The sequence below is a fragment of the Egretta garzetta genome, unplaced genomic scaffold (genome assembly GCF_000687185.1).
Source record: "Egretta garzetta isolate BGI_Z169 unplaced genomic scaffold, ASM68718v1 scaffold55, whole genome shotgun sequence".
NCBI lineage: Eukaryota > Metazoa > Chordata > Aves > Pelecaniformes > Ardeidae > Egretta > Egretta garzetta.
The window spans coordinates 2,817,567-2,842,752 of record NW_009259863.1 but is presented as its reverse complement, the minus strand read 5'-3'; the positions used below and the strand labels follow the sequence as shown (position 1 = coordinate 2,842,752).

Below are 25,186 nucleotides of genomic sequence, written 5' to 3'. Positions count from 1 at the left end.
CCTTGAGGTGTTCAAGGCCAGGCTGGATGGGGCTTTGAGCAACCTGGTCTACTGGAAGGTGTTCCTGCCTCACTGTACGAGGCTGGACTAGATGACCTTTACAGTTCCCTTCCAACCCAAACCATTCTGTGATTCTATAGGTTTATCAAGGGAAAATCATGCCTGAACAATCTGATTGCCTTTTATAATGAAATTACTAGATAGCAGTGGATGTCACATACCTTGTTTTTAGCATGGCTTTGACACTATCTCCCACAATATTCCTATACCCAAGTTATGACATTAAGAGTCTGAAAGGGTGGACAACTGGCTATCTAAAAAGCCGGCTGGCTGCCTGGGCTCAGAGGGTTATGGTTTATGGATCATACTCTACCAGAAGGCTTGTTAAAAGAGGAGTACCCTCAACTCTCCCACTAGGCTCGGAAACCTGGGAGGCTTTAGACCGGACGTTAGTAGTAAACCCCGAAAGAAAGACAACTTTGAGTACCTCAGACTCTTTCACATCTTTTGTCACTAAGTCCCCCTCCCCACTAAGAACCAGGCCCACTTTTTTATTGGCCCTCCTTTTACTGCCAGTGTACATATACAAGGCCTTCTTGTGGCTTTGCACATCATTCTCCATACTCGGCTCCAGCTGAGCTTTTTCTTTCCTAATTTCAACTCTGAACATCTGGGCAACAGCTACATATTCCTCCTAAATAGTTCATCCCTGCTCCTTCCACCAGATGTGCCCTTCTTTTCTGCATCTGAGCTCAGTTAGGTGTTTCCTATTCAGCCTTGCTGGCCTTCTGCTATGCCTTCTTGACCACTCTTTTCCTTGAACAAGGATTAGCAGTAATTGGAACAAAGCTGCTACCCGACTAAGGTTTAATTGGTTGAAGTATGGCTTAAGACTCTAGTTAGTAGATGGTAAGTCACTTTGAGAGGAAAAAGAATTTTTATGTCCTGACCTTGGCTCTAAGGAGAAGGAGAGGGAACTAGCAGTATAGACTCAGCACTTCAAGCCAAATAATCAGTGAGGTTACACTTCACTTTTCTGTGTTCTTTCTGGCCCAGGAAAGCTTTGCTGAATGGTGTTGAAGCTCACCAAGTACAGCAAAAGTGCCCCCTCCTTCTGGACATTATTAGCACTTCAAAGGAAAATGCATAAAGTAAATCTGCCCCTTTATGATGGTGTGTTAACTGAACCCGAAATTCCCAAAATTTATGTGAATGCTCTCATCATTAAACTAAAAGACAGACACCACTACCTCCACTACATTTAGTACAGAAACTCAGTTCTGCCGTGCTAAATTTGTTCTTGGCATGCCAATCAGTTTTGGCCTCTCTTGATATGTAAGCTGCATCTTGCTTTGACATCTCAGGGAGCATAACATGAAATTCCTCCCCTCTGACTGTAAATAAAATAGTCACTTCAGTTAGTAGTGTAGTTGCTCTTCTTCCTCTGGATATCAATAGCAAGAAATACAGAGAGAGGTTTGAGGAGTGCAGATGCAATCACTGCCAGAGTTGGCTAGCAGTACGAAGCTGTAGAAGTACCTGGGAAGGTCAAAAAGATAATGAAAACTTCTCCCCGTTTTCATTGATTAGATCTTGTGGGACTGTTTTGTTAGGTCAGTCTGTTGTATAAAAAGCAGAGCAGAGTTTTCATTGCCACGCAGACAAGATGAACTGCAGGTTCTGAGGCCCAGGATAAGGAATGCTGGGGCTCAGAGCTGGAATTAAAGATAAAATACAAGATTTAAGCCAAGGTTATTTAAGCCAAGGTTTTGACTTGGTTTAACGTGAAACCTAAGTGCACCCTTAGTCACTTTCAAATGTCAGTCTGTATTGATCATATAAAGAAGATAAGACAGTAAGGGTAGGTCTGAGATTAAGAGAACAGCTATTTAGAATTAAGGAATAATTAGTGCTCTGCAGAAATAATGATTGAACCTTCACAGAAAAAAGTGATTTCATGGTACCTGGTCATTTTTAGGCATCTTTTGGATCAGATGTCCAACAATAAGCAGTTTGAATCAGAAGTTTTAATTTATATAACTCAGTTTAATACACATCCTATTTTAGCCACTGAAATTTTATTTTGAGTGTTGGGTGGAGATGTCAAGGTGTTGGCAGGGTGGCGAGCTGCAAAGCAGTTTCTGTGAGAAGAGACCAGGGGCTGCCCCATGCTGGACACACATGGTTCCAGCTGGCTCCAATGGACCGACTGTGAGACACAGCTGAGCCCTTCAGCCAAGATGGTGGTGCCTCTGTGAAAACATCTCTAAGGAAGGGCAAAACACTGCATAGGCAGTGAGAAGATGGCAAGTGAGAAACAATCTTGTGAGCATCAGGGTCAGAGAAGGAGAAAGAAGAGATGCTCCAGGTGCCAGAGCAGAGATTTCCCTGCAGCCCTTGGAGGTGACCACAGTGGAGCAGGTATTCCCCTGCAGCCTGTGGAAAGCACTCCTGACACAAGCAGGCTATCAACGCTACAGCCCATGGAGGACCCATGCTGGCGCTGGTGGTTATTTCCTGAAGGAACTGTGGGCTATGAAGAGACCATACTGAAGCAGGTGTATCTTGAAGGACTACAGCCCAGGGAGAGGACCCATGCAGGAGTAGGGGAAAAGTGTGAGGAGGAGGCATCAGCAGAGAGTTTGATTTCTTTTGTATTTATTTCTTACCATCCAAAAATCTGTTTTAATTGGCAATAAAACATATGTTTTCCCCCCAGTGGAGTCTGTTTTTCCCACAGTAACTGGTAAATGATCTCCCTGTCCTTATCTCGACCCATGAGTCTTTTTCCTTTTCGTAGTTTCCTTCTGTTTTAATTTATATAACTCAGTTTAATACACATACTATTTTAGCCACTGAAATTTTATTTTGAGTGTTGGGTGGAGATGTCAAGGTGTTGGCAGGGTGGCGAGCTGCAAAGCAGTTTCTGTGAGAATAGACCAGGGGCTGCCCCATGCTGGACACACATGGTTCCAGCTGGCTCAAATGGACCGACTGTGAGACACAGCTGAGCCCTTCAGCCAAGATGGTGGTGCCTCTGTGAAAATATCTCTAAGGAAGGGCAAAACACTGCATAGGCAGTGAGAAGATGGCAAGTGAGAAACAATCTTGTGAGCATCAGGGTCAGAGAAGGAGAAAGAAGAGATGCTCCAGGTGCCAGAGCAGAGATTTCCCTGCAGCCCTTGGAGGTGACCACAGTGGAGCAGGTATTCCCCTGCAGCCTGTGGAAAGCACTCCTGACACAAGCAGGCTATCAACGCTACAGCCCATGGAGGACCCATGCTGGCGCTGGTGGTTATTTCCTGAAGGAACTGTGGGCTATGAAGAGACCATACTGAAGCAGGTGTATCTTGAAGGACTACAGCCCAGGGAGAGGACCTATGCAGGAGTAGGGGAAAAGTGTGAGGAGGAGGCATCAGCAGAGAGGAGCTGTTATGAGTTGACCGTAACCTCCCATTCTCCATCTCCCTGTGCTGCTTGGGGAGGGGAAGCAAAGAGGTTGGGAATGAAACTGAGCCAGTGAACAGGGCGGGGGGGGCGGGGTTTGGGCGGGGTTTGATTTCTTTTGTATTTATTTCTTACCATCCAAAAATCTGTTTTAATTGGCAATAAAACATATGTTTTCCCCCCAGTGGAGTCTGTTTTTCCCACAGTAACTGGTAAATGATCTCCCTGTCCTTATCTCGACCCATGAGTTTTTTTCATCTTTATTTTCTTCTTCTCTCCTGTTGATGAGGGGCACTGAAAGAGCAGCTGGGTGAGCATCTGGCAGCTGACCAAGGTCAACCCAACACATTTTAAGAAAAAACTTTTAGCCTTTGCAAGAGATCTTAGAATCATTTAGTTAACCTCGAACCAAGAAAATCAGAAAATAAAGATATAAGAATTACCAAGACTGTCAAGAAGGCACTAATGACTTGATAATCCTAGAGTGTTTTCAAATGAAGCTATTAGAATTATCAAACAGAATTCTACAGGCAAAAAACTTCTATCCTTATTAAATCCGTTTTGCAGCAGACTTGGTGACCCAGACACTTATGGTTTATACTTTAATATAAAGTAAATTCTTTATGAACATGAAAAATATTTCACTTGAGGCATGTCTGAATCATCTGGATTATACTTTGACGTAAGGTTGTTCAGATGGTAAGACTTATAAAGAAGTGAGTAACACCTCAATCATGAAAACAACCTTCAAGGTAAGTGATCATAATACATTATGTTTAATTACTTACTCCTTTTAAGATGTTATATTGCACAGCTGAAGAGAAAGTAATATTAGTGTTTTAAGTAACAGTTTTCTAAGATCAAACTCAGTTTATTTTTTCTTGTTTTATTATTCACATAGTTGTGTACCAGTGCTCATTCAGAATGCAACATCACATTGATTTGGATAATGGAGATACAGCTATACTCACTGATTGTATTTCCTTATTTTGTTTTTAATTTTAAATTCCTCGTTATGTTCCATTTAATTTATAATTCCACAGTCATGAGTTCCACTTGCTTGCACTGTATCTTCAGATTCTCTAACAAAGGTTTAGTAACCTACTAAGCCAAAATTAAATCTGATATAGCCTTTGATTCTCCTTCAGTTTCCTTCCATCATGAGCAAATTTCCTGTATTTACAGTAACATTTATGAAATCAAGGGATTCTGGAATCATACAGAGAAAAACAGTCCCCGAGTAAGACAGATTTAAAAGGGTATCTTAGTGCTAAAAGATGACTGTGTAAGCATGGTGTTTTCTTACTCAAAAGATCTATCCTCTACGTACATTAAGTCTCATACTTGGCACATTACAAAGCATAATGTTTAGAGTTGCTTGTTTCTTTCCAACATTTGCAGTACAAATTCAATAGTTCATGTTACAACCATTAAAATTCATCACTCCAGCCAATAAATGGCTGACTATTTAGATAAAACAGGTTTTAGATTCAGTGACTCAGGAGGTGCATTTCAGTTTTATGTTGTTATATCTAATACTCCAGTACCACCGGCATACAAACAATAAGGAATAACAACTGTGATCTTGAATAAAGAGCTATTCTAATTAGGACTTTTGGCCATGGGTTTTTTCACAGTTAAGTCTATAAACCAGGATAGGCTTTTCTCATGTAAAGATGGGAGGTACAGAACAAGAACGATCAGACTGGGGAATTAGAAGAGTTCACAGAATTTTGTAGGTTAACTTGTTACCTAGAGACTCTATGCTATGATACTGTTAAGCTTCTCTGTGGTGCCTAAACACCAAAAATAGTTTTCCAGGCCTGTGTCTTTCAACATGAAAGTTTAATGCTATTTCAAATAAATTGGTATTTTTTGCAATGGAGTATAAAACTAGGAAAAATTAATGATGTTGCTCTGTGTTTGGAAGTGAGAGGTCAAACTAATGTAAAGAGATAGTTTGTAGCTGTAGTATGCCGAAGTCATAGATCTGAAGGAACAACATCCATCTGTTTACAAAGATTTTTTGGGCAACAAGGATGTTGTATACTGTATATATACAGCTGCTAAAGAGCAAATACAAGTAAAAGAACAGCAGTAGCTGATAGAGCTGGAATGATCAGATCTTATGTCATAAAGAGTACCTAGCGGAACTAGCTGGGAGTACAGCACAGCTAGCACAGCTAACCCAAACTGACCAAAGGGCTATTCCATACCATATAATGTCATGCTCGGGGGGAGTTTGTTGGTCGGTCGGTTGCAGGGAGAGTGATCGCTGCTCGGGACTGATTGCAGCTTGGGGAGTGATCGCTGCTCAGGACTGGCTGGGCATCGGTTGGCGGGCGGTGAGCAAGTGCATTGTGCATCATTTGTTTTGTATATTCTGTATATTCTGTTACTATTCTCATTATTACTATTATTATTTTCTCTTATTAAACTGTCTTTATCTCAGCCTACGGCTCTAACCTTTTTTTTCCTTCCCGATTCTCTCCCCCATTCCACTGAGGGAGGGGGGAGTGAGCAAGCAGCTGTGTGGTGCTTAGTTGCCAGCCGGGTTAAACCATGACAAACTCATATTTTAATACCTTATTTTTGATGTATTTTTGTTAAACAGCTATTTAAAATGACATAAAATTATGAACGGAATATAAATACCAAGTAAGATAAATTTATAGAAAACTTAAAATTTAAAGACATACATAAGCTACCAACATTTCAGAGCTTACAGAGCAGATATCAGTGTCTAAGACTGCCTTCTCTAAGTTACATGATAACCAGAAAAACCATTCAAAATGTTTGATGGAAGTTAATACTTTTAAAATAAGTTTTTATAAAGAAAATGAAATATAGTAACATAATTTGGCCTAAACCATTTAATGTATTGTAATTTGTTTCCCGTTTCCATTCAAATCTATACATCTGTAATATTTTAATAATTATAGTCTATGATTGATGTTTCCTCTGTGTAAGTATATTAAACCATTTTTGAAATTCAAATGATAATTGAAATCAATACATGCTGTTAAGTATCTTTAAAGGTGCCTTGTCTCTGACCAAAAAAAAAAGGCTGTTCCTAAATTTATGAAATTACTGAAGATGACAGTGGAAATACAGCTATCTCTCAGAGTTAAATAAACTACTTTTTTGTTATACTGTTATAAATTCAGTAATTATATACTAATATACTAGCTTTTTGTAGTTTTCAGTATTTATAAGTCCAAAGCTTGGTACTCTCAAACAGTACAATTACCTTTTCTGTAGTTTTGTAACATAAAACCAAAAAGAATTTGTTAGACTGAATATAAAAAAATCAGCTACTAGCTACTTGATTTGTAATTGCTAGAAAGTTTTCAAAACCTCTGTAAGAGAACTATGTTACAGTTCTGTATTGTTTGCCATACACTTGACACACGTTCTTTTGCTTCATAATCCCCAAAAGCAATGTCTGGCTCTGAAAAGACCTCGCTTCAAAACCAGATTACTTTCACTCATGTCTGGGCCTGCTAACAGTGGAACTGTGTTTCAAAGCCTTAGTTTAACTGCTACACCAAACACTTTGTATTGGATGAATCATTCCTTCAGACTTAATCTAACTGGTACTTGCACAGGGGATGCCCAAACAGTGTCACTTGGGGGGGGGGCAAAAAATCACTGGTTATAATTAAGTGATGGGCTATCTATCACTAATCATTGAGTAATATTTCAGTGCTTAATAGACACCTGGATTATCACACCAACCCTATTAGTAAATAACTAACACTAAATAGCACATAGCTATTCTTGTCAATACACTAAAATAATTGTACCAGTAAATAACTACTTTAATATTAAACAACTACTAGAGCTGATTAAAAAAACCCTCACAATAAAAATCCAACAAACCCCAACATCCTGTCTTTGTTGGTTAAATATGTTAGGGAAAAGAACTCAAGTCAAGCTGCTTAGTCAATAATGAAGAATCATAAAAGGAAAGCACATCTGCAGACTGCTTATTCCTTTATTAGAGTCTCATAAGCCTTCAGGGGCAGGTATCTTGTCTTTTATGAATATAAGTGGGCATTCTTACAGAAACATATACATAAAGGTGAAGACAACTGTTCTAACATCTATTAGTTAAAATTATAAATCTGCAGCACCACTGCCTAATGAACCAAAGTTTCTGTGATATCCAAGAAGTATTATTCAGAACACAGCCCTTCTGAAGAAAATACCAAGGGGGGAAAAAAAGAGCTTTTAAAGTTTTAGGCAAAACAATTGTATAGATTTTTCCAATTTTTGCTGAAATGTCAAGGATAATATATTGAAGAACACTGAATAAGCGGTATGTGGACTGAAGTTCGCGGTGAATGGAAGAAGGATATACCAGCTACACAGATATTCCCAAAACCGTCCTTGTTCTTTGTTCTGTGGTGAAATTACATTCCTCTCAGTTCAGTGGATGCAAATTGCTTCCTTTCTAATCTTATGAATTATGTTGTATTCATTACAAGCTGGAATGGGTAGGAAATAACATTTTACGCAGAAAAAATGCAGAAATGATACAACTTGAGGCAGACAACTATAAACATTTCTGCAAACAGTCATATGACCCCATGTGTTTTCAAGTTGCTTCAGCTGGATGTATCAATGAACTACTTGTTCTGCAGCATGCAGATAATTTAAATAAATGTCAACATCACCTAACAAAAATTTTGCTACATCTCTACTCAATAAATAATATCTTGAGCTACTTAGTAAGAACTAGATCAAAGTTCTATTTGTATCAATATTGATTTATCCTCCAATAAGCAGGTGATCCCTTGATTTAGTTGAGGCCATTGCTATAAAATTAAAAACCTGTAAAACGTGTGTAACAGCCAGCCACTGTGGTAGAGAGCGTACCATACCTGTGAATCCAGGAGGACAGAAACACTGATAGCCTCCAAGCCTGTTGATGCAGCTTCCTCCATGCAAGCAAGGCAAATTTTCGCACTCATTTACATCCATCTCACACAGAGACCCATAGTATCCAGGTGGACAACTACAGATGAATCTTCAGAAAAGGGAAAATCAGGTAAGTCAACAGAAGTAAACAACATGACCTATTTCAATATTCTGAAGCTATATGTATATCCTGCTGTCAAGATGGTATCCCTAATCATCATCCATATGAAAATAATTAACAGACTTTTCTCATTTCCATGTTTCTGAAGCAAGCAGAGCGATTTACTCTTTTTTAAATTAGTAGGAAAATTGTGCACAGTAATTTTAGCTGAAGGTATAAGGAATGATTTAAGGACTAATGTTCTTTTGACACAAGTCTCTGAATAACTGTAGAGTGTTGTGGAACAATAAATTTTTCTCTTGCTTACACTTAACTTTTAGTAAACACTTGCATTAGAAAAGGTCATTGTTGGAAGCTGCAAAGAGAGATGTAGCAATCTAACTGAAGATCAGTTTTCCTCTATTTCACTCATATTCCAAATTAAAAAGAGAAGAAAAAAAAAAGGTAAAGAATTAATTGTACTGAAGACAGTTTTTTTTCTATTTTCCTCTCAGGTCACATAAACAAACAGCTGGGTCAGCAGCATTTGCCTACCTCATTTTAATACAGAATCCCTGTCATATGCCAAAGGTCCCATCCAAACTGCAAGGCACCAAGCAGACTTCACACATAAGGAAATCAGGGAATTGCTTTTCATTTAGTAGTAACTAACCTGTTTACAAAATCCAGGCAAGTTCCATTGTTTTTGCAGGGTCTTGATAAGCATTCATTAATCTCCACTTCACATAGTGTCCCAGTAAAGCCATGTTGGCAGGAGCACCTAGCAAAATGGATGTCACTGGATTACTTTTTAGTTTAATGTAAAAAGATTCCGGAAAAAATGTGGAAGATTTTGTGAGGTACAAATTAGGTGGTTCCAAAATTGCATTTTTTTGTGATCATTACAAAGTGCTGTATTTTAGCCAGCTTCACAAGTACAGTGACTGCAGCCCAGGAAGTTAAGATTTTTGCCATTATTAGTTGCAGGCCACAGGCTTTGTGCTGACCCCACTGTACAAAGGCTCAGAACTTGCCTTGGCCTGAGCTGGTTTTCATTTGTTTTGACACCTGCCCCAGAGCCAACTGACTGCTGCCTCTCATGCTTTAGCTTCAGCTCTGGGAATAGCACCTATGGTGAGGGTGTGACACAGCGGGATAATCACAAGCTAAAGCCTTTTGTGTCACAGAATCACAGAATTGTTTAGGTTGGAAAAGACCTTTAAGATCATGAAGTCTAACTGTTACCCAAACCCTGCCATCCCACCACTAAACCACGTCCCTAATCACCTCCTCTCCCCATCTTTTGAACACCTCCAGGTATGGGGAATCCACCACTTCCATGCGAAGCCTGTTCCAATGCTTTACAACCCTTCGGTGAAGAATTTTTTCTTAATGTCCAACCTAAACCTACCCTGAACAACTTGCTGCCATTTCCCCTCGCCCTATTGCCCATCAACTGTGAGAAGAGACCAACACCCACCTCCCTACAACCTCCTTTCAGGTAGCTGTAGAGGGCAATAAGGTCTCCCCTCAGCCTCCTTTTCTCCAGGCTAAACAACCCCAGTTCCCTCAGTTGCTCCTCAGAAGACTTGTGCTCCAGACCCTTCAACACATTCATTGCCCTTCTTTGGACACGCTCCAGCACCTTAATGTCCTTCTTGTAGTGAGGGCTCAAAAAATGAACATAGTATTAGAGGTGCAGCCTTAGCAGCACCGAGTACAGGAGGACAATTACTTCCCTAGTTCTGCTGGCCACACTATTCCTGATACAAGCCAGGGTGCTGCTGGCCGCCTTGGCCACCTGCGCACACTGCTGGCTCATACTGAATCAGCTGTCTACCAGCACCACCAGGTCCTTTTTTGCTGGGAAGCTTTCCAGCTACTCTTCCACATGCCTGTAGCGTTGCATGGGGTTGTTGTGACCCAAGTGCAGGAGCCGGGTAGAACCTCATATAGTTGGCCTCGGCCCATGGATCCAGCCTTTCCAGATCTATCTGCAGAGCCCTCTGCCCCTCAAGCAGATCAACACTAGCACCCAACTTGGTGTCATCTGCAAACTTACAGAGGGTGCACTCAATCCCCTCATCCAGATCACTGATAAAGATATTAAACAGAACTGGGCCCAAAACTGAGCCCTGAGGAACACCATTTGTGACTGGCCACCAACTGGATTGAACTCTGTTCACTGTGTCCGTGTGGGCTGGGGAAGCTGGTAAATAGTGCAAAGAAAGTAAATTTTGGTAAGGTAACATATAAAAATAGCTCCGAGAAGGCCTAAGACTGAATATGACAAAACCCCCACCATAAACATTACACTTCTCCTGCCAATGCCTTCCCACCACTGGTGACTTGTAGTAACACTGCCAGTTCTTCTTGAGGGAGACTGAAATCACTCATCAAAGGACCCAGACAGATATTGTGATGGTTGTCAGAACAAAAGACTACAGACAAATAATTGCAAAATTTCTTATGGAACAATTATAACTATATTGTTCATGAAGCTGTTTTCTATTAACTTAGACTATTAGTATTATTGTAACTAGACTAGTAACAACTGTTATATTTTTATTAGATTATTCAGATTTTAATTAACCCTACAATAGATTCTTGGGTCCACATTTACGGTGTACATGTATGTCTTTTTGCCCACAAAAAGATTTTGAATGTAATGTAACAGTGTCAAACATCACAAAAAAAAGACATATTACCTCACTGAAAGACAGCAAACATAATACAGGCAAAGTTCCAAAACAACAGCTAGATGGTAAACATCCATGTAGCATACTGAGTATCTGCCGTTCAAACAGTTTTCCTCACCTGTAATGGTTAACCCCGTCCACACAGAGACCTTCATTCTGGCATGGATTGGAAATGCATTCATCACTGTTAACTTCACAGTAAGTACCTTCAAATCCTGAAATACAGATTATATTAACTGTGAATGAGTGAATTCTACTACATAATGTGAATATAAGGGTCACAGATCCTCTTGGAGGTTTGGCTGCCTGAGCTCAGGACCAACTTAGCGCAAGTGGCAGGCCTGAGAAACCTCAGCTGCCCTTGAAGCTATTCAAGAAAGAGCTAAGAGAAGCATCAGTGGTGACCACCCCTTCTCCTGGGAGCAACTGAGCTGATGTCCTTTGCCCTTGGTATCTGACTGACCTGTGTTGCAGCCATGCACAAGCCTAGCCATATACCTGTTTATCTGGATGCTGATTTTAGTCTTCAGACTACCTCCCTGGCTTGACCTTGGACCTGCCCCATTCCCTGGAGGCCTGACTGGTGACCTGGCATACTGTGCTGATCCTGGGCACTGTCATTGGACCTGCCCTGCTTGCCTCATTCAGATACTATCAGACAGGACCCTTGGCAGTGAGGTCCCTGCCCTGGCAGGCTTGATAAGACTCCTGGCTTACTTTTGCTTCTGATGCAGCCAGCCCTCACCGCTCTCTGACTCCAAGATGAGGGGCAGCAAGTGAATGCAATCCTAGAAGAACTTTCTCCCGTTACTTTTGTTCCTTAGCTTCAACAAGTTCTCAACAAGTTCATTTCCGGAGAGTATAAGAAGTCCTAACATACTTTAACGAATCAGAGAGAACTGATTTGGATAGAGCATCTGGCTAAATACACAAGGGAAATATAACCCATTTTAAAGGACTGAAAAGCTTTCTCAGGGAGTGTGGGACAATATAAAAAACTAAAAGCTAATTAAATAATTAATATATTACAGAGCACAATGGAAGTTAGAGACACTACATTTATTCACAGCAGCCAGTAGAAGAGAAAAAACATTTAACTGGTTTTAATATTTAAATTAATATTTGAATTAAGAAAAACTGTCATCAAGATCTTATTTGCATAACCTGTGTAAACATCTCAGAATATATGCTAAAGAGAAGAGATTGTTCAGTGATACAAGAATACCACTTTTGCTCTTAGACAGCACACTATGTCTTACAAGTTCCACATAAGTAAAAGTTCTACTAAGTACATATTTGTGTTAAAATTATATACAGTGGATAAACTGTAGCTGCTTAGTTGAATTTTGCACAAATTGAATATGTATGTTTCAATTGATGTAGCAATGAACAATGAACTGTAGTGACTATAATAAATACCACCCCGATAGCAGACTGACTAAAGAGCATTTATGTTGTTCACCAAAGTGCTTTTGAACACCATTTAGATATCTAAATTACATTAAAACAATTATAAAAACAGCCACTGAAATTCAGTGTATATTATAAATATGATGAAGGCTTTACTCGATTCTCTACTAGAACAAGTAAAAATTGCTATCAGTACTTTTTTAGATACTGAAATAAGAATAGTAATGACTTTTAGCAGTTTTCAAAGTACTTCATGAAAGTGGGGAAATCATGAAAGATCACAGAACAGTATGGCTTATTTTTATATAGAGAAAAACATTACTGGAAAAATTAAGTGGTTTGGTCAGAGTTGCAGGGAAAGCTCTGGAGCAAAACCTCTGCTGGGCACTCCAATGTATGATCTAAACATCAGCCCACATTGAAGCAGTTGGTATTTTCTTCTTACCAGGATTTTTTTCTGTTCAAAACCTTTCCTGGCCAGACCTGACTGAAACAAGTCTTGAATATTTGCTAAAGGTTTCACAGCAGTGTCTGCTACAAAGCTGGAAAATAAAGCCTGGAATGTATCTCAAATTAACCCCTCAATTATAGTCACTTATACCCTTACGGTGTTACTCTTCAGAAATATCTTCGAGTGTGAAGCGATACCCTCATTTATTTTCTACTTGTATGACATTTGACAAAAACTTTGTAAAAAGCCATTATAGGGGACAAATGTTCTCTGTCCCAGTGTACTGCTTTGAAGTAGTTCCCTCAGCATAGGCAACCTTGTTATATTCTGAATGGTTTAGTTTATTATTTGCAAATGGGCCAGAACCAGCGTGATTGATCCAAGTACTTATCTGTAGTATGTGATGTGCATCTTAATACTGCAACTTAACCCTCCATCTATATTTGCCTGAAGTTTGATTAAGGAAAACTTGGGTGCGGCATGCTAGTTCAATGTTCAGTACTAGACCTGGCTACATAAAGTAGACAGCAGTCTCTCTCTCTCTCCCCCCCTCTCTCCCTCCGCCCCCCCCGGAGTTGTTCTTGTTACACATGCCACCCCAGTGCCACTGAGTAAGAGCAGAAAAGATGATAACAAGTTTCTCTAACTCTATTTTGATAAAGAAACTGGAGGGCATCGTGAATGTGAGAGACCAGGACCACAGGACATTTGTAGGCAACTTCTTCATCTGTGACTTCTCATTTATTTGTAATGTCTGCCATTCTGAGACTAGGCTTTGTTACAGGGTAGAAGGCTACGTCAATGGTCAGGGGAAATGGGACTTCACTGAAAAGCAGTACACTGAAAAAGAAAGCGAACCTGTGTCATATTATAAATAACTCAAAGATATATAGACAGTTTTTAGTTTTATAAGATAATCAGAAAAGGGTGTGGAGCTAACATAAAGTAAAACTTAAAAAAAAATACTAACAGAACTTACATGAAATAGCTTCTTATTCTTTTGTGATATTATGTAAAGTCTGAGCAAGCATCTTTTTAAAAAAACCAAACACTACAGTTGTCAAATTAAAATACCTAAAAAGGAAAATGGAAGGCATTCATCATTCTGCTTCTGCCTGTTGTCCTCACTTGGTTATGGAAGTTTTATAGTATTTTGGAAGTAAATAGTACTGAAGTGAATACATAAGGCACCATTTAGACACATTTTTGATTGCAGTAGCATGCATTTTTCCAGCCCACAGCAAACTATAGCTACCTTGAAAAGCCATAAAGTAAGTAAACACACAGTGGGCATGCTACATTATCGGTTATTCCTACAAATGGAGAATAATACATTTTCATCAAAAGATTTTACTGGCTATCTACTACATTATGAAATAAGCAATCTATGTGTTCAATTTACTATTGAATATTGTCCTTTTTTAACTGGCATAAATTCGTTGAGTCCTCCTAGTAAAAAAAAAACCCCATCAATAATTTCTTCGTCATGACATATACTGTTAAACATTACATGGAACTATTTAGATGATTTTTTGATCCACAATGAAAACTTCAAAGTCATGCAGTGACTTTTTTAAAGGAGTTTTTAACTTTGCTAGCAATTTTTAGAGAAGATTTCAGCAAAAACTTCTGCTCTCAACTAAAAGTTCATTAGAAACACTCAAATCTGCTTACAAGGACCTGAAAAATATTAGCAGTATTTAACTTGATTTCATTCATAATTTCTGCATGTCTGTGCTGTAGTATATTTGTAACTTACAAAGCTTGTACAAACAATGTTTCAATAAAAGCATATGCCAACAAGCCAATTTTAATTCACTCCTGATATACGTTCTCAGAGTGAAATAGGAAAATAAGGAAGTTTAACACTGCACACATCACTTGTACAAACAGCAGAGGTTAAACCTCAAAACATATACTACAGTGTTAAGATTACAATGTTTGTAAAATGTTTATTTTATGAACATACTTTATACTTGGGACAGACACCAATCACACTACTTTCAGATCCAAAAGAATACTTAGAATGCTCATACCTAACGAACTGGTTTAAGGGAAGAATTACCTTGGTAGTTTACTTACACAGTGCTTGTTGAAGCTATGAGATACCTCATGGGTCTAACATGCATGGACTCACATCATTCTTGTATTTCACATGATAGTCAAACACAATTTAAAGGGTCATGAGATTATTTTGTATAAGCTACAACTGCTGCCACACATAGCTGTGACCTTCTGGGATACTTAAAACTATAATTAATGTATGGATGCAATTTTTACAGCAATGTAGACATGCTTCCAAATTATTTCATGTGTTGCAAGAGGAAAGAAAAAAGACAATGGGGGAGAAACTGACTTAAAATGTTTAACATGTCAGATATACTACTGAAACAAACAATTTTCAGTTGTAAAGAAATTTGCAATATGTAAAAAAGCATTCACATCATGCAGCCAACAAAATTTCAATGCTTAATCTGTAGTTTATACTGTGAATGCAATTAATTCATTCGAATTATAGAACACAATAGTTTTTATTTTAAGCAAACTATTTCATAAAGTGGTACATTACTGGAAAGCCTGAAAACATGCATGGTGCTGTAATGTATTGTTACTGTAGCAATACTTAGAACTACATGTAGGAAAGTAATACGCACATTTAAATGCAATGACTTGCTGCCTTTGCTACTGCAAATCAGTCAAACTTAAGATGCAAACTGTAAATCAATAGCACATGTAAATGATTTGATGTAGCTCTCCAGCCATATACTTTACAAGGTAGCTGTTCCACATGTCAAATCCGAGTGACACACTAACAATGCAGTTTTTGACCTTAGTGCATTTTATGTGGAAGAACTGAAAGTTTTCTGAACTCAGGTCAAACCATTCCGAACTTCTAAATGAAAAGATGCATCTAATCAATGGAGAAGAGCAAATGACACACACACACACCTGTGAATACAGAATACCATCAGATAACTGCTCAAAATTTCCAATATTGAATATAAAGGCTAGACAAATGCCATTGTAAAGTCTGACAAACAAACAAATGGTTTTTATTTGTCAAACATTGTTAATAGTATTTTTTCCTGACACATTAGAGAAACTGAAGATGTAAACAGAATCTCATTGGTATTACCGCTTCTCCATATTTTTTTTCTAAACCATAGGGAGACAGTACCCAATTTAAAACATGCATTTGTCATTTTAGGGTAAAGGAACAGGGGTTTTTGAGGAAGTGAAATGTCTCTAGGAAATGCTAACAGTTTTTGTAGCAACAGATAGCAATTTCAAGACTTTCAGAAATTAATGGAGGCAAAAAACAACTGAAAATCATTGCAATTCTCTGTGTTACACAATTTACTTCTATTTCTGTATATTTTTATCAGTTCAAGTAGCGTGAAAGTGACTTTAATAATATGAGGTCTAAAAATACCTGTGTTCTATGGAGAATACCACAAAAGCAGCTCATCTAATCTCAACCTCTAGTCTGCTCATACTCAACACTAGCACTAGTGGGTGTGACCCCATGCTCAAATTTGCATGCAATTTATGTGCAGACAGAATATTATCATTTTAGTTTACAGAAGTTCCAACATCCTGTGGTAGTTTTTCTGTTAAAGGATGAAGCATTAAATGCTGTTACTTAAGAGGGGATAGATCTTATTGTACCTTCTGTTTCTCTTAAATATGGGAAATGGCTACTGCATGCCTATCTATGGGACTTCTGTGAGCTGCCAAGTGAAGGAATATTCAGAGTGTAGAAGCTACACATCTGCTGTTATAATTATGGTCATTTTCATCTCCTTATTCCACTGCAGAGAAAATATTACAGGTTTTACCTCTGCAGGTAACACAAAGGACTAACATGATTCTTTCCCCATAAGCTCTCGACTTGTTTTACTCATCAGCACAGTATCGTGGATTGTATTGTCTCCTTACTGTGAACCATTTATGAACCAACATTTACATGCAGCAGAGGTATCACAATAGCCCCATAATCATTAGTATGAGTATTTAGGTTATTCAGTGTAACATAGGTAGGTACACCTATCAAAATCAAATGCGTAGAAATACTAGACATGGTAAAAAGGCTATTTTCCCTTGTAAATTATGTATACATGTGTCTGAAAAAGAAACTGGCACTGAAGGGCTCACAAATCTAACAATGGCAATCTCCCAATTTATGTAACTTCTGTTCTTTAACATGTACTTATGAGTTCTGCTTGATATTATAAATGTTGTGCATTATGATAATTTTCACTTAGTCTTATTTGAGACATGGGCTGAAAAATACTTTTCTCAGTTCAAGCTTCTAGCTGTAAGATGCTGCAGACCAAATAAAAATAATCATTACCATGCTAGGACAAAGGGTATTAAAAGAAGGTGTCACAAGAAAGTAATTGACAGTAGTCTGATAAAAGGGGTGAGAAAGCCCTGGAAAGAACTGTTTAAAACGAGGACTTCAGACATGACCTTGAAGCATCAAGAAAGGAACTGTAAAGTCTTGCTTCTGGAAAGAGTACTTGGAGGATAAAGAAAAAAATAGGACAGCTAATTCCAGTACAGACTGTAGCTACTGTTTCTCCTTAAGATGACACAGTACCCTCCTTAGATCTCACTGACAACTTTCCCTGGAACAAGACTCTTAATTTTCCTACACCCTAAAACTGATGGTTGTAACCTTATGACCCATGCAACTCCTCTTACATAAACCAGTTTCTCAGCTTCTCAGCTTCTAGCTTTACATCTTCAAAGATACAATGAGCACAAAGACGATGACAAAACTTTTCACTACTTGTGTGCTACAATGACACAAATCGCTGCTCTCCATTCTTTTGTTTTATGCCTCTCTAAAACTGTGTGCTTACCAGAACTATGTAGATTAAAAAAAAAAAAATAAATCTCTACAGAAATAATAAACCAGGCAACTGGTAAGGAATTCAGCCCATCTACCATCTGAGCAAATTGTCCTAAGCTACCTATGTAGTCAGCAGAGTGACATAAATATTTCTATAGCATTACCCACTTGACTTTGTATGTCTCCTTTTGGGTGAAATGAATAACCTCAGAAAACTGCCTCTTTTTCCTCATTGACTGTAAATGGAGTACAGGGGGACCTGTATGTATACCTCCTCAATGTAATACTGTGGACATTTACACCTGGTCAAATTAATCCAGACTTTCTGGTGTATTTGTTTCAATAATACATACATTATTTCATTGATATAATTTCCCTTCTGAGTATTCTAACTCACTAAAATGCCATAGAACAAATGCTGACCAAATAACCTGTATTTTTGAACAGGCTAGGTAAAGCTTTGGTAAGAACACTCTCTCTATATATATAAATATACGCAATATATAATGAATTTACATAGATGTTTCCTGAGAATTTTCCCATCACAAAACTGAAGGTAAGCAGAATATTACTTCTATTGTAATAAGAAGACTGCATAAGCATTCTCAACTAAGGATACTAACTGGACTAATGAAGGAAGATCTACATCTAATTTTAAAAAGGTTAGTTTCTACCTCTGTTATAAGTAGAAAATCTAAGACCCCTCTGAATTCAACAACCTTGTGCTCATACTCAACACTAGCACTAGTGGGTGTGACGCCATGCTCATGCTTGTCCTTCCCTTCCCTTCCTGGTCTTTATGTCAGCAACAACTATATCTACTGTTCCTACTAACCTTGCCTTGTTTTAGCTCCTAGATATATCTACTAATAATTCTCGCAGAAGAATAAATCACTATTAAAAAAACACTAGATGTTTTCTTGTCCACAGTTTATGTTGGCAAATAATTTTTTTGTCTTGTTAATTCTCTGTAATATTTATATGGCTGTACTTCCACAGGTTTCACATTTCTCCGTTATAACTGTTTCCTTTTGTCTCCCATTTCATCATTAAGTAGGCCTGTGGTTATTCAACAGTCCTAGCCAGAGAGCTGATCTTGCATACTGTAGTTGCATGCCCTCTCATAGTTTTCCTTTATTTTGAATACACCTTTTCCAGTAATTTGTTCTTTCTTGGAACACAACTGTTCTCAAAAAGCTGCACTATTTTTAACAAACTGTCTTGTCTTCCCTTTGGGTTGGCTTTCCAGAACTAGGACTTTTGTGCTTGGCATTATCTAGAACAGCATTGTCTAATGTTCACCCTCTACTTTATTTACCCTCTAGTTCACTTACGTATGCAGTTGAATTGCTCTTTGGATCTTTAGCATGTAGATTCTCCAGGGAATTTATGACAGTTGCCCAGGCTCAGCTACAAATATTTCAACATTATTTACATTCTATAGCTTTGCTATGTTTCCTACCTTTCTCTTCTGTTACACTGAATTTTCATTTCTATTAAGATTAATTCCAAGAATGGAATACTTTAAGAACAGAAACACATGTTGATAAATTAAGCAATAAAGCATTCTACTATTTGCCCTAAGTTGTCCTCGCCTCTTCTGCTTCATTTGCATTTAGTATCTAGCATTTCAGGAGAAACTAATGGCAGGATTCAGTGCTGGGTGTAAGTGTAATAGCTCAGAAAGCCATCTCCTCCCAATTGCCTTGATCAAACCCTTGCTTATCATCAATTACTGGCAAAGTATGTAAGAGGAGGTGTTTTCTGTACAATTCTTGGGAAACTTGCTCTATCGCAGCAATTCCTAAACTTTGGCAACAATGGCCTACCCTACAACATTCTTGGAACTATTCATATACCAGCATATAATTGTAGCGATCACAATTTTTTAAACTGTTCAACTTGCTTGTGCGGACAACTAAAACTCACGGCCTAACGTTGTTTCATAATCTACAATATCAGAGCCCAGTTTTGCATTATGAATGTTATAATCCATGCCCTTGCAGAAAGCAAACCTCTACAGCTAAGGCAGACATGTCAGAAGAAGTTTTAAATTTACATCATTTGTAGAATTCTAAAAATCTTTAGAGCAAAACCAGACAACTGTAACTCCCTAACGTACAACAACAGATACATAGTTTTGCTTTATACTACAACTAATCATGACTTCATTACCTCCCTACCAATTTGCTCTAATATTTCTGTCATAGGCTAAAATCTTATGTCAAGTTTGACTGTGCCCAATTTATACTCTGTCAGCTTTTGTCTTGTCTATCCTAGCATGGCATCCCAATCCTAGCTCCCTGTAGTCACTGGATATTCTCTTTTTCTTTTAAGTAACTACCACAGTCAATAGCATGATTTCTGGTCCTAACATACCCATCTCAGATACAGTCTTCTACATAAAAGTCTTTAGAATTTGATAAGCACAGCTACATTTTGTGACTCTTGCTAAACCAGATTCATACCTTCTAATGACTGGACTGTTAACTACTGGCAAGTTGTTTAATCAACATGCCACTTGGGTACTAAGTCAGGTATCTTTGAGTAATCTAGCTATGTCACTGTGACTACCCAATCTGTAATGACAGGCTTACTGGGAGAGAAAGGGAGGCACATGGCAGACAAAAATATGAGAATAAAAGAAAAGATGACAACTCCAAAGTAGATTTCCCTAAACTGCTTTTAATTAAATTTCTGTATTTTACTGTCTCTCCATTTTTGGTAAGAGTCCTGAATAAAAGGTTGCTTTTCTCCTAGCATGAATGATTAACTCATTTCATTAATTATGCCTTTTACCCCTTTTCAATACTGAGTTTTCCACTTTCCAAAGTTTGTTAGCAGTGCACGTTACTGGTTCACGTAACTCCCCTGCTAGTCCCCTGAAGATTCCTAGCTGTAAGCTTCAAGAATCTTTGAAGATTACGTCAAAGTTCGCTGAAAATCTTGGCTGCAAGTATTTTTGATTCTTGAGAAACTGTGCACAAAAATCTTTTGAAAAGACAACTTCTCTGAGGAATGTTAAGACAAGACTTGAACTACATGTCTCTCTACAGATCATTTCTGAAAAGGGTTTCAAAATCAATACATTGTATTAAAAGCTGGTTTTAAAAAGCAGCTTTTCTAAAAGCTGCTTCAATAAGCAACTGGCATATCTTCCCAGTGACTTTTTTTTAATTCAGCAACTTGTGGTAACCTTTACCTTGATAGTAAAAAACCCAAGCTATAAATACTGCTGACTTCTAGGTATCTATCTCCACATCCTTGCAGCTCAGTAAAAAAACATACTATTGTGGTGTTACACTGAAATGAATGTATTTGCTATCCTTGGTCCCTAAGACACCCCTCCACCCCTACCATTTATAGGTATAAAAGCGATGACTTCAAAATTCTGCCTGAATTCCAAATTCAGTAATTGTACTCCCCCTACTTAAATTTTCACAACAGTTTTAATTAGTTAATGTACTCTTCAATTCCTATGCAGAATTGCATAGTGATGATCTGCACAGTTAATCTGTTGCTCTGTTCCACCTTAACAGTTCTTGTACATCGAGGGAAAGATCGTGTCTTTTAAGCCATGGCCCAGGAAAGCTGTCAGCACCTGTTGTGATTTTGCTTGTTGTGCACAGGGAGAGCAATCCGCTCTATCCATTAGGCAGGGGAAGATTACTCCCCTGATGTGCCAGGCCTTCCTGACAGCTCAGCGGGAAGAGGAACCATTTCCAACTTGCTCCAATTTCTGTACTTTTAACCGTTTGCATATATTTTGTCTATTTCTGCCTGTCTGTTTTGTCAATTTAGTCTGTCAGCTCTGCTGGCCAGGTGTATGTCTATCTTTATATCGTTGAACAATTGACTCAGAAATAGTAATTCTGAGTGCTGGAATCTAAACAGACATAGATTTAATAAATACTATTAGAAATTAATAGTAGGCAAACTGACAGCTATCTTACCAGTCTTAACTGATAGACCTGCTGTAATTCATGAAGGCTTTATGTGCTTTGAAAGGTATACATTCTTGCTTCCACTGGAGAGAGCATTCAATTCAACACATATTTGCAACTTTTCTGCAGCCCAACAGAAAAAACTAACTACACCAATTCTTACCTGTTTTGCAAATGCACATTGGATTTCCATCGACTTGTGCCAAGCAGGTTGAATTGTTTATGCATGGATTGTAAGGCAGCTCACAGGGACTGAAGCGCTGATGGCAGAAGTCACCAGTATAAAATGGAGGACAAATACATACAAACTGTCCCTGCTTAACAGATTCGTAACAGGTGGCTCCATTCAAGCATGGTTCAGAATCACATTCGTTTATATCTTCACTGCAGTCTGGCCCTGTCCACCCTGCTGCGCAGGTGCATCTGGGGGGGGAAAAAAAGGTTGACATGGTAGAAGAATGCAAATTGACAACTTAGCCCAATCAGTTCTAACTATTAAAAAAAATCAAGAATCTTTTTCTGTGCACAGCTTTTTTTTTCTGCCAATTCTATCAGACTGCACTATGAATAAAAGTTTGGGGTGTTCTCTCACAATTTATTTAAGCAAAATCAAAATGCCTTATGCTACATCACAGGATTTATCCACTTGGAGAACCACCTTACTTAGTTAATGTTGACAGGATCATCTGTGGATCTTCTTTAAGCTGAAGCACCACCACAAATTATCAAATGTGGAATAGTAAATTTTTTTAAGCTTTAGAATTAGAAAGACATCTTCTCATATGTGTGAAACTACTAATTAGGTACTTCAGCGTTTGCGATGAAATGCACCAGGCAGCATTCAGTACACTTTTAAGAAAGAAGGGTAGGAGGTCAAAAGCACAATAAATGATAGAAGAATCCTCTCTTTAGAATGTTGTTTCTGGTTTTTGTATGCTCTTGTGAAGACCTGTTATTGACAATACAGAAGAGAAAACTTGGACAAAAATCTAAGTTACATCTGGTTGTAAAGACTCTATCTTAATGAACTGGATAAATATCTGTTTTTATTTACAACATGAACATGATGATAAGGTTCTAAAACTTCAAAGGTAACAATCTGCTAATGATTTCAAAGTTTGCAGAGAAAATGTCCTCATTAGCTGCATTAAAAGAAGGCTCTATGTACTTTAAAGGGTACACATTCTTGTTACTTTCACTGGAGATAAAATTAAATTCAACATGTATTTGCAATTATTTTGCAGGACACGAGACAAGACGGAAGATTAACTATACCAGCTCTTACCTGTTTTGATTGATACTGTTTTCAGGCATTAAACCACTCAAATACTGCTTAATAGTTCTAATTTGATCAAAAAATATTCTTAAATAATAAATAGGTCATTTGATAGAGAATCAGTTAGGTAGTTCTGTTCTACAAGGCACAGGTATTGCTTGCCACACAGAAGGCAAACTCAGCCCCTTTAAAACACAGTGTTTGACATTTTTAATGTTCTGTGTGATTGGTTTGTGGGGTACAATTTCCATGTCATATGAAATGAAATGGGTATTACTAAGGAACTCTATCATTTTAAAGTCCTGAGTATTCTAGCAATAAGGATTCAAAAATCAGGTTACTGTATATTTTTCATGGGAAGAAAAATAGTTGTAACCATCAAAAGGCATTCAGGCATTCTTCAAGTAACAATGACAAAAATCACATTTCAGGACTCATTCATCAGCTATAGCACCCAAAAAGCATTTTTGGAAATATGGTTAAAATAAACATGTTTTGTTAATCTGCATTTAAGCAGAACACACATACCTGCTTTTGCAATACATGGTAGCATCAATTTAGTACCTGGAGGCAATACCCACTGAATAACAGTGCACCCACTACTCAGCGCCTTGCTTACTTTTTTTCCTAAGTAGTCAATCTATAGAAGTATGAGCCTCTATTACAAATGAAGTATCTCCAAATCACTGACACTGGATATAGTAAAACACACTGTCCCGATAGATCAGAACAAGTATTTTAGATCTTAATTGCTTTACAGCTGCTTTTTTTTTCTTGACTTAATTTATGAAGTTCTGAATAAATTACTACTAATGTACTACTCCAAAGTGGTATGCAGTACCTTGTCTATGCTCCATTTGTAGCACAGAAAGCTCATTAAATGGAAGAGCCTTTCACTTCATATTAGGAAAACGGGGTTCAAATCTTAACTGGTCCAACTGTTATGGGTGTAACTGAGGTGCAGAGAAGCAAACATAAAACATGTTCCATTCCCTTCTTTTCCCTAATGAGTTTCACAACTGCCCTTGAGTTATCAAAACTATTCTATATGACCACAGGGAACATTATGTCAGATGGGGATCACTGACACAGCAATTATCTACACTACACAACTAGCCAGTTCTACCCTGGTTTCATGTCAGCTACCAACTGATATGCAAGGATCGGTATTAATGCAAAAGACACGGTTAATAACATAGTTTTACTGTACTCTTATCTGTATCACGAAGAAGTTGCTGGTGCCCTCATTAAATGTGGAGAAAATACACAGAAGTCTCCATCTCGAGGGCCAGTCAAGACAACATTCTGTCTTAATGAGAACTGTTATTGGCTGATGTAGTCACCAAGCCACTCTCCATGATATCTGAAGTCATGGCAGTCAGGTGAAGTCCTTGGGGACTGGAAGAAGGGAAACATTGTGTCCATTTTCAAAAAGGGTAGAAAGGAAGGCCCTGGGAACTACCGACCTGTCAGCCTCGCCTCTGTGCCTGGGAAGATCGTGGAACAGATCCTCCTAGAAGCTACGCTAAGGCATATGGAACCCAGGGAGGTGATTTGAGATAGCCAGCATGGCTTCACCAAGGGCAAGTCCTGCCTGACGAACCTAGTGGCTTTCTATGATGGAGTGACAGCATCAATACACAATGGAAAACCAATGGATGTCATCTATCTGGACTTCTGCAAAGCCTTTGACACGGTCCCCCTCAACATCCTTCTCGCTAAATTGGAGAGCTATGGATTTGATGGGTGGACCGTTCGGTGGATAAGGAATTGGTTGGATGGTCACATCCAGAGGCTAGTGATCAACGGTTCGATGTCCAGATGGAGACCGGTGATGAGTGGTGTCCTTCAGGGATCTGTATTGGGACAACTGCTGTTTAATATATTCATCAATGACTTTGACAGCGAGATCGAGCGTATGCTCATCAAGTTTGCAGATGACACCAAGCTGAGTGGTGTGGTTGACATGTTAGAAAGACCGATTGTCATCCAGAGAGACCTGGACAGGCTGGAGAGGTGAGAATGTGTGAACCTCATGACGTTCAACAAGGCCAAGTGCAAGGTCCTGCACCTGGGTC

General features: G+C 38.4%; 1 protein-coding gene across 1 annotated transcript in view; it reads right to left on the bottom strand.

Moving 5' to 3' along the window:
• EYS (eyes shut homolog) overlaps positions 1-25,186 on the bottom strand; it is a 904,272-nt gene that overhangs the window by 523,708 nt on the left and 355,378 nt on the right. Inside the window, exons 21-24 of the mRNA XM_035895612.1 lie at positions 21,996-22,255; positions 11,288-11,384; positions 9,144-9,251; positions 8,334-8,479 (exon numbers count right to left, since the gene is read on the bottom strand). Coding sequence (XP_035751505.1) covers positions 8,334-8,479; positions 9,144-9,251; positions 11,288-11,384; positions 21,996-22,255 — 611 coding nt within the window. The remainder of the gene's footprint in view (positions 1-8,333; positions 8,480-9,143; positions 9,252-11,287; positions 11,385-21,995; positions 22,256-25,186) is intronic.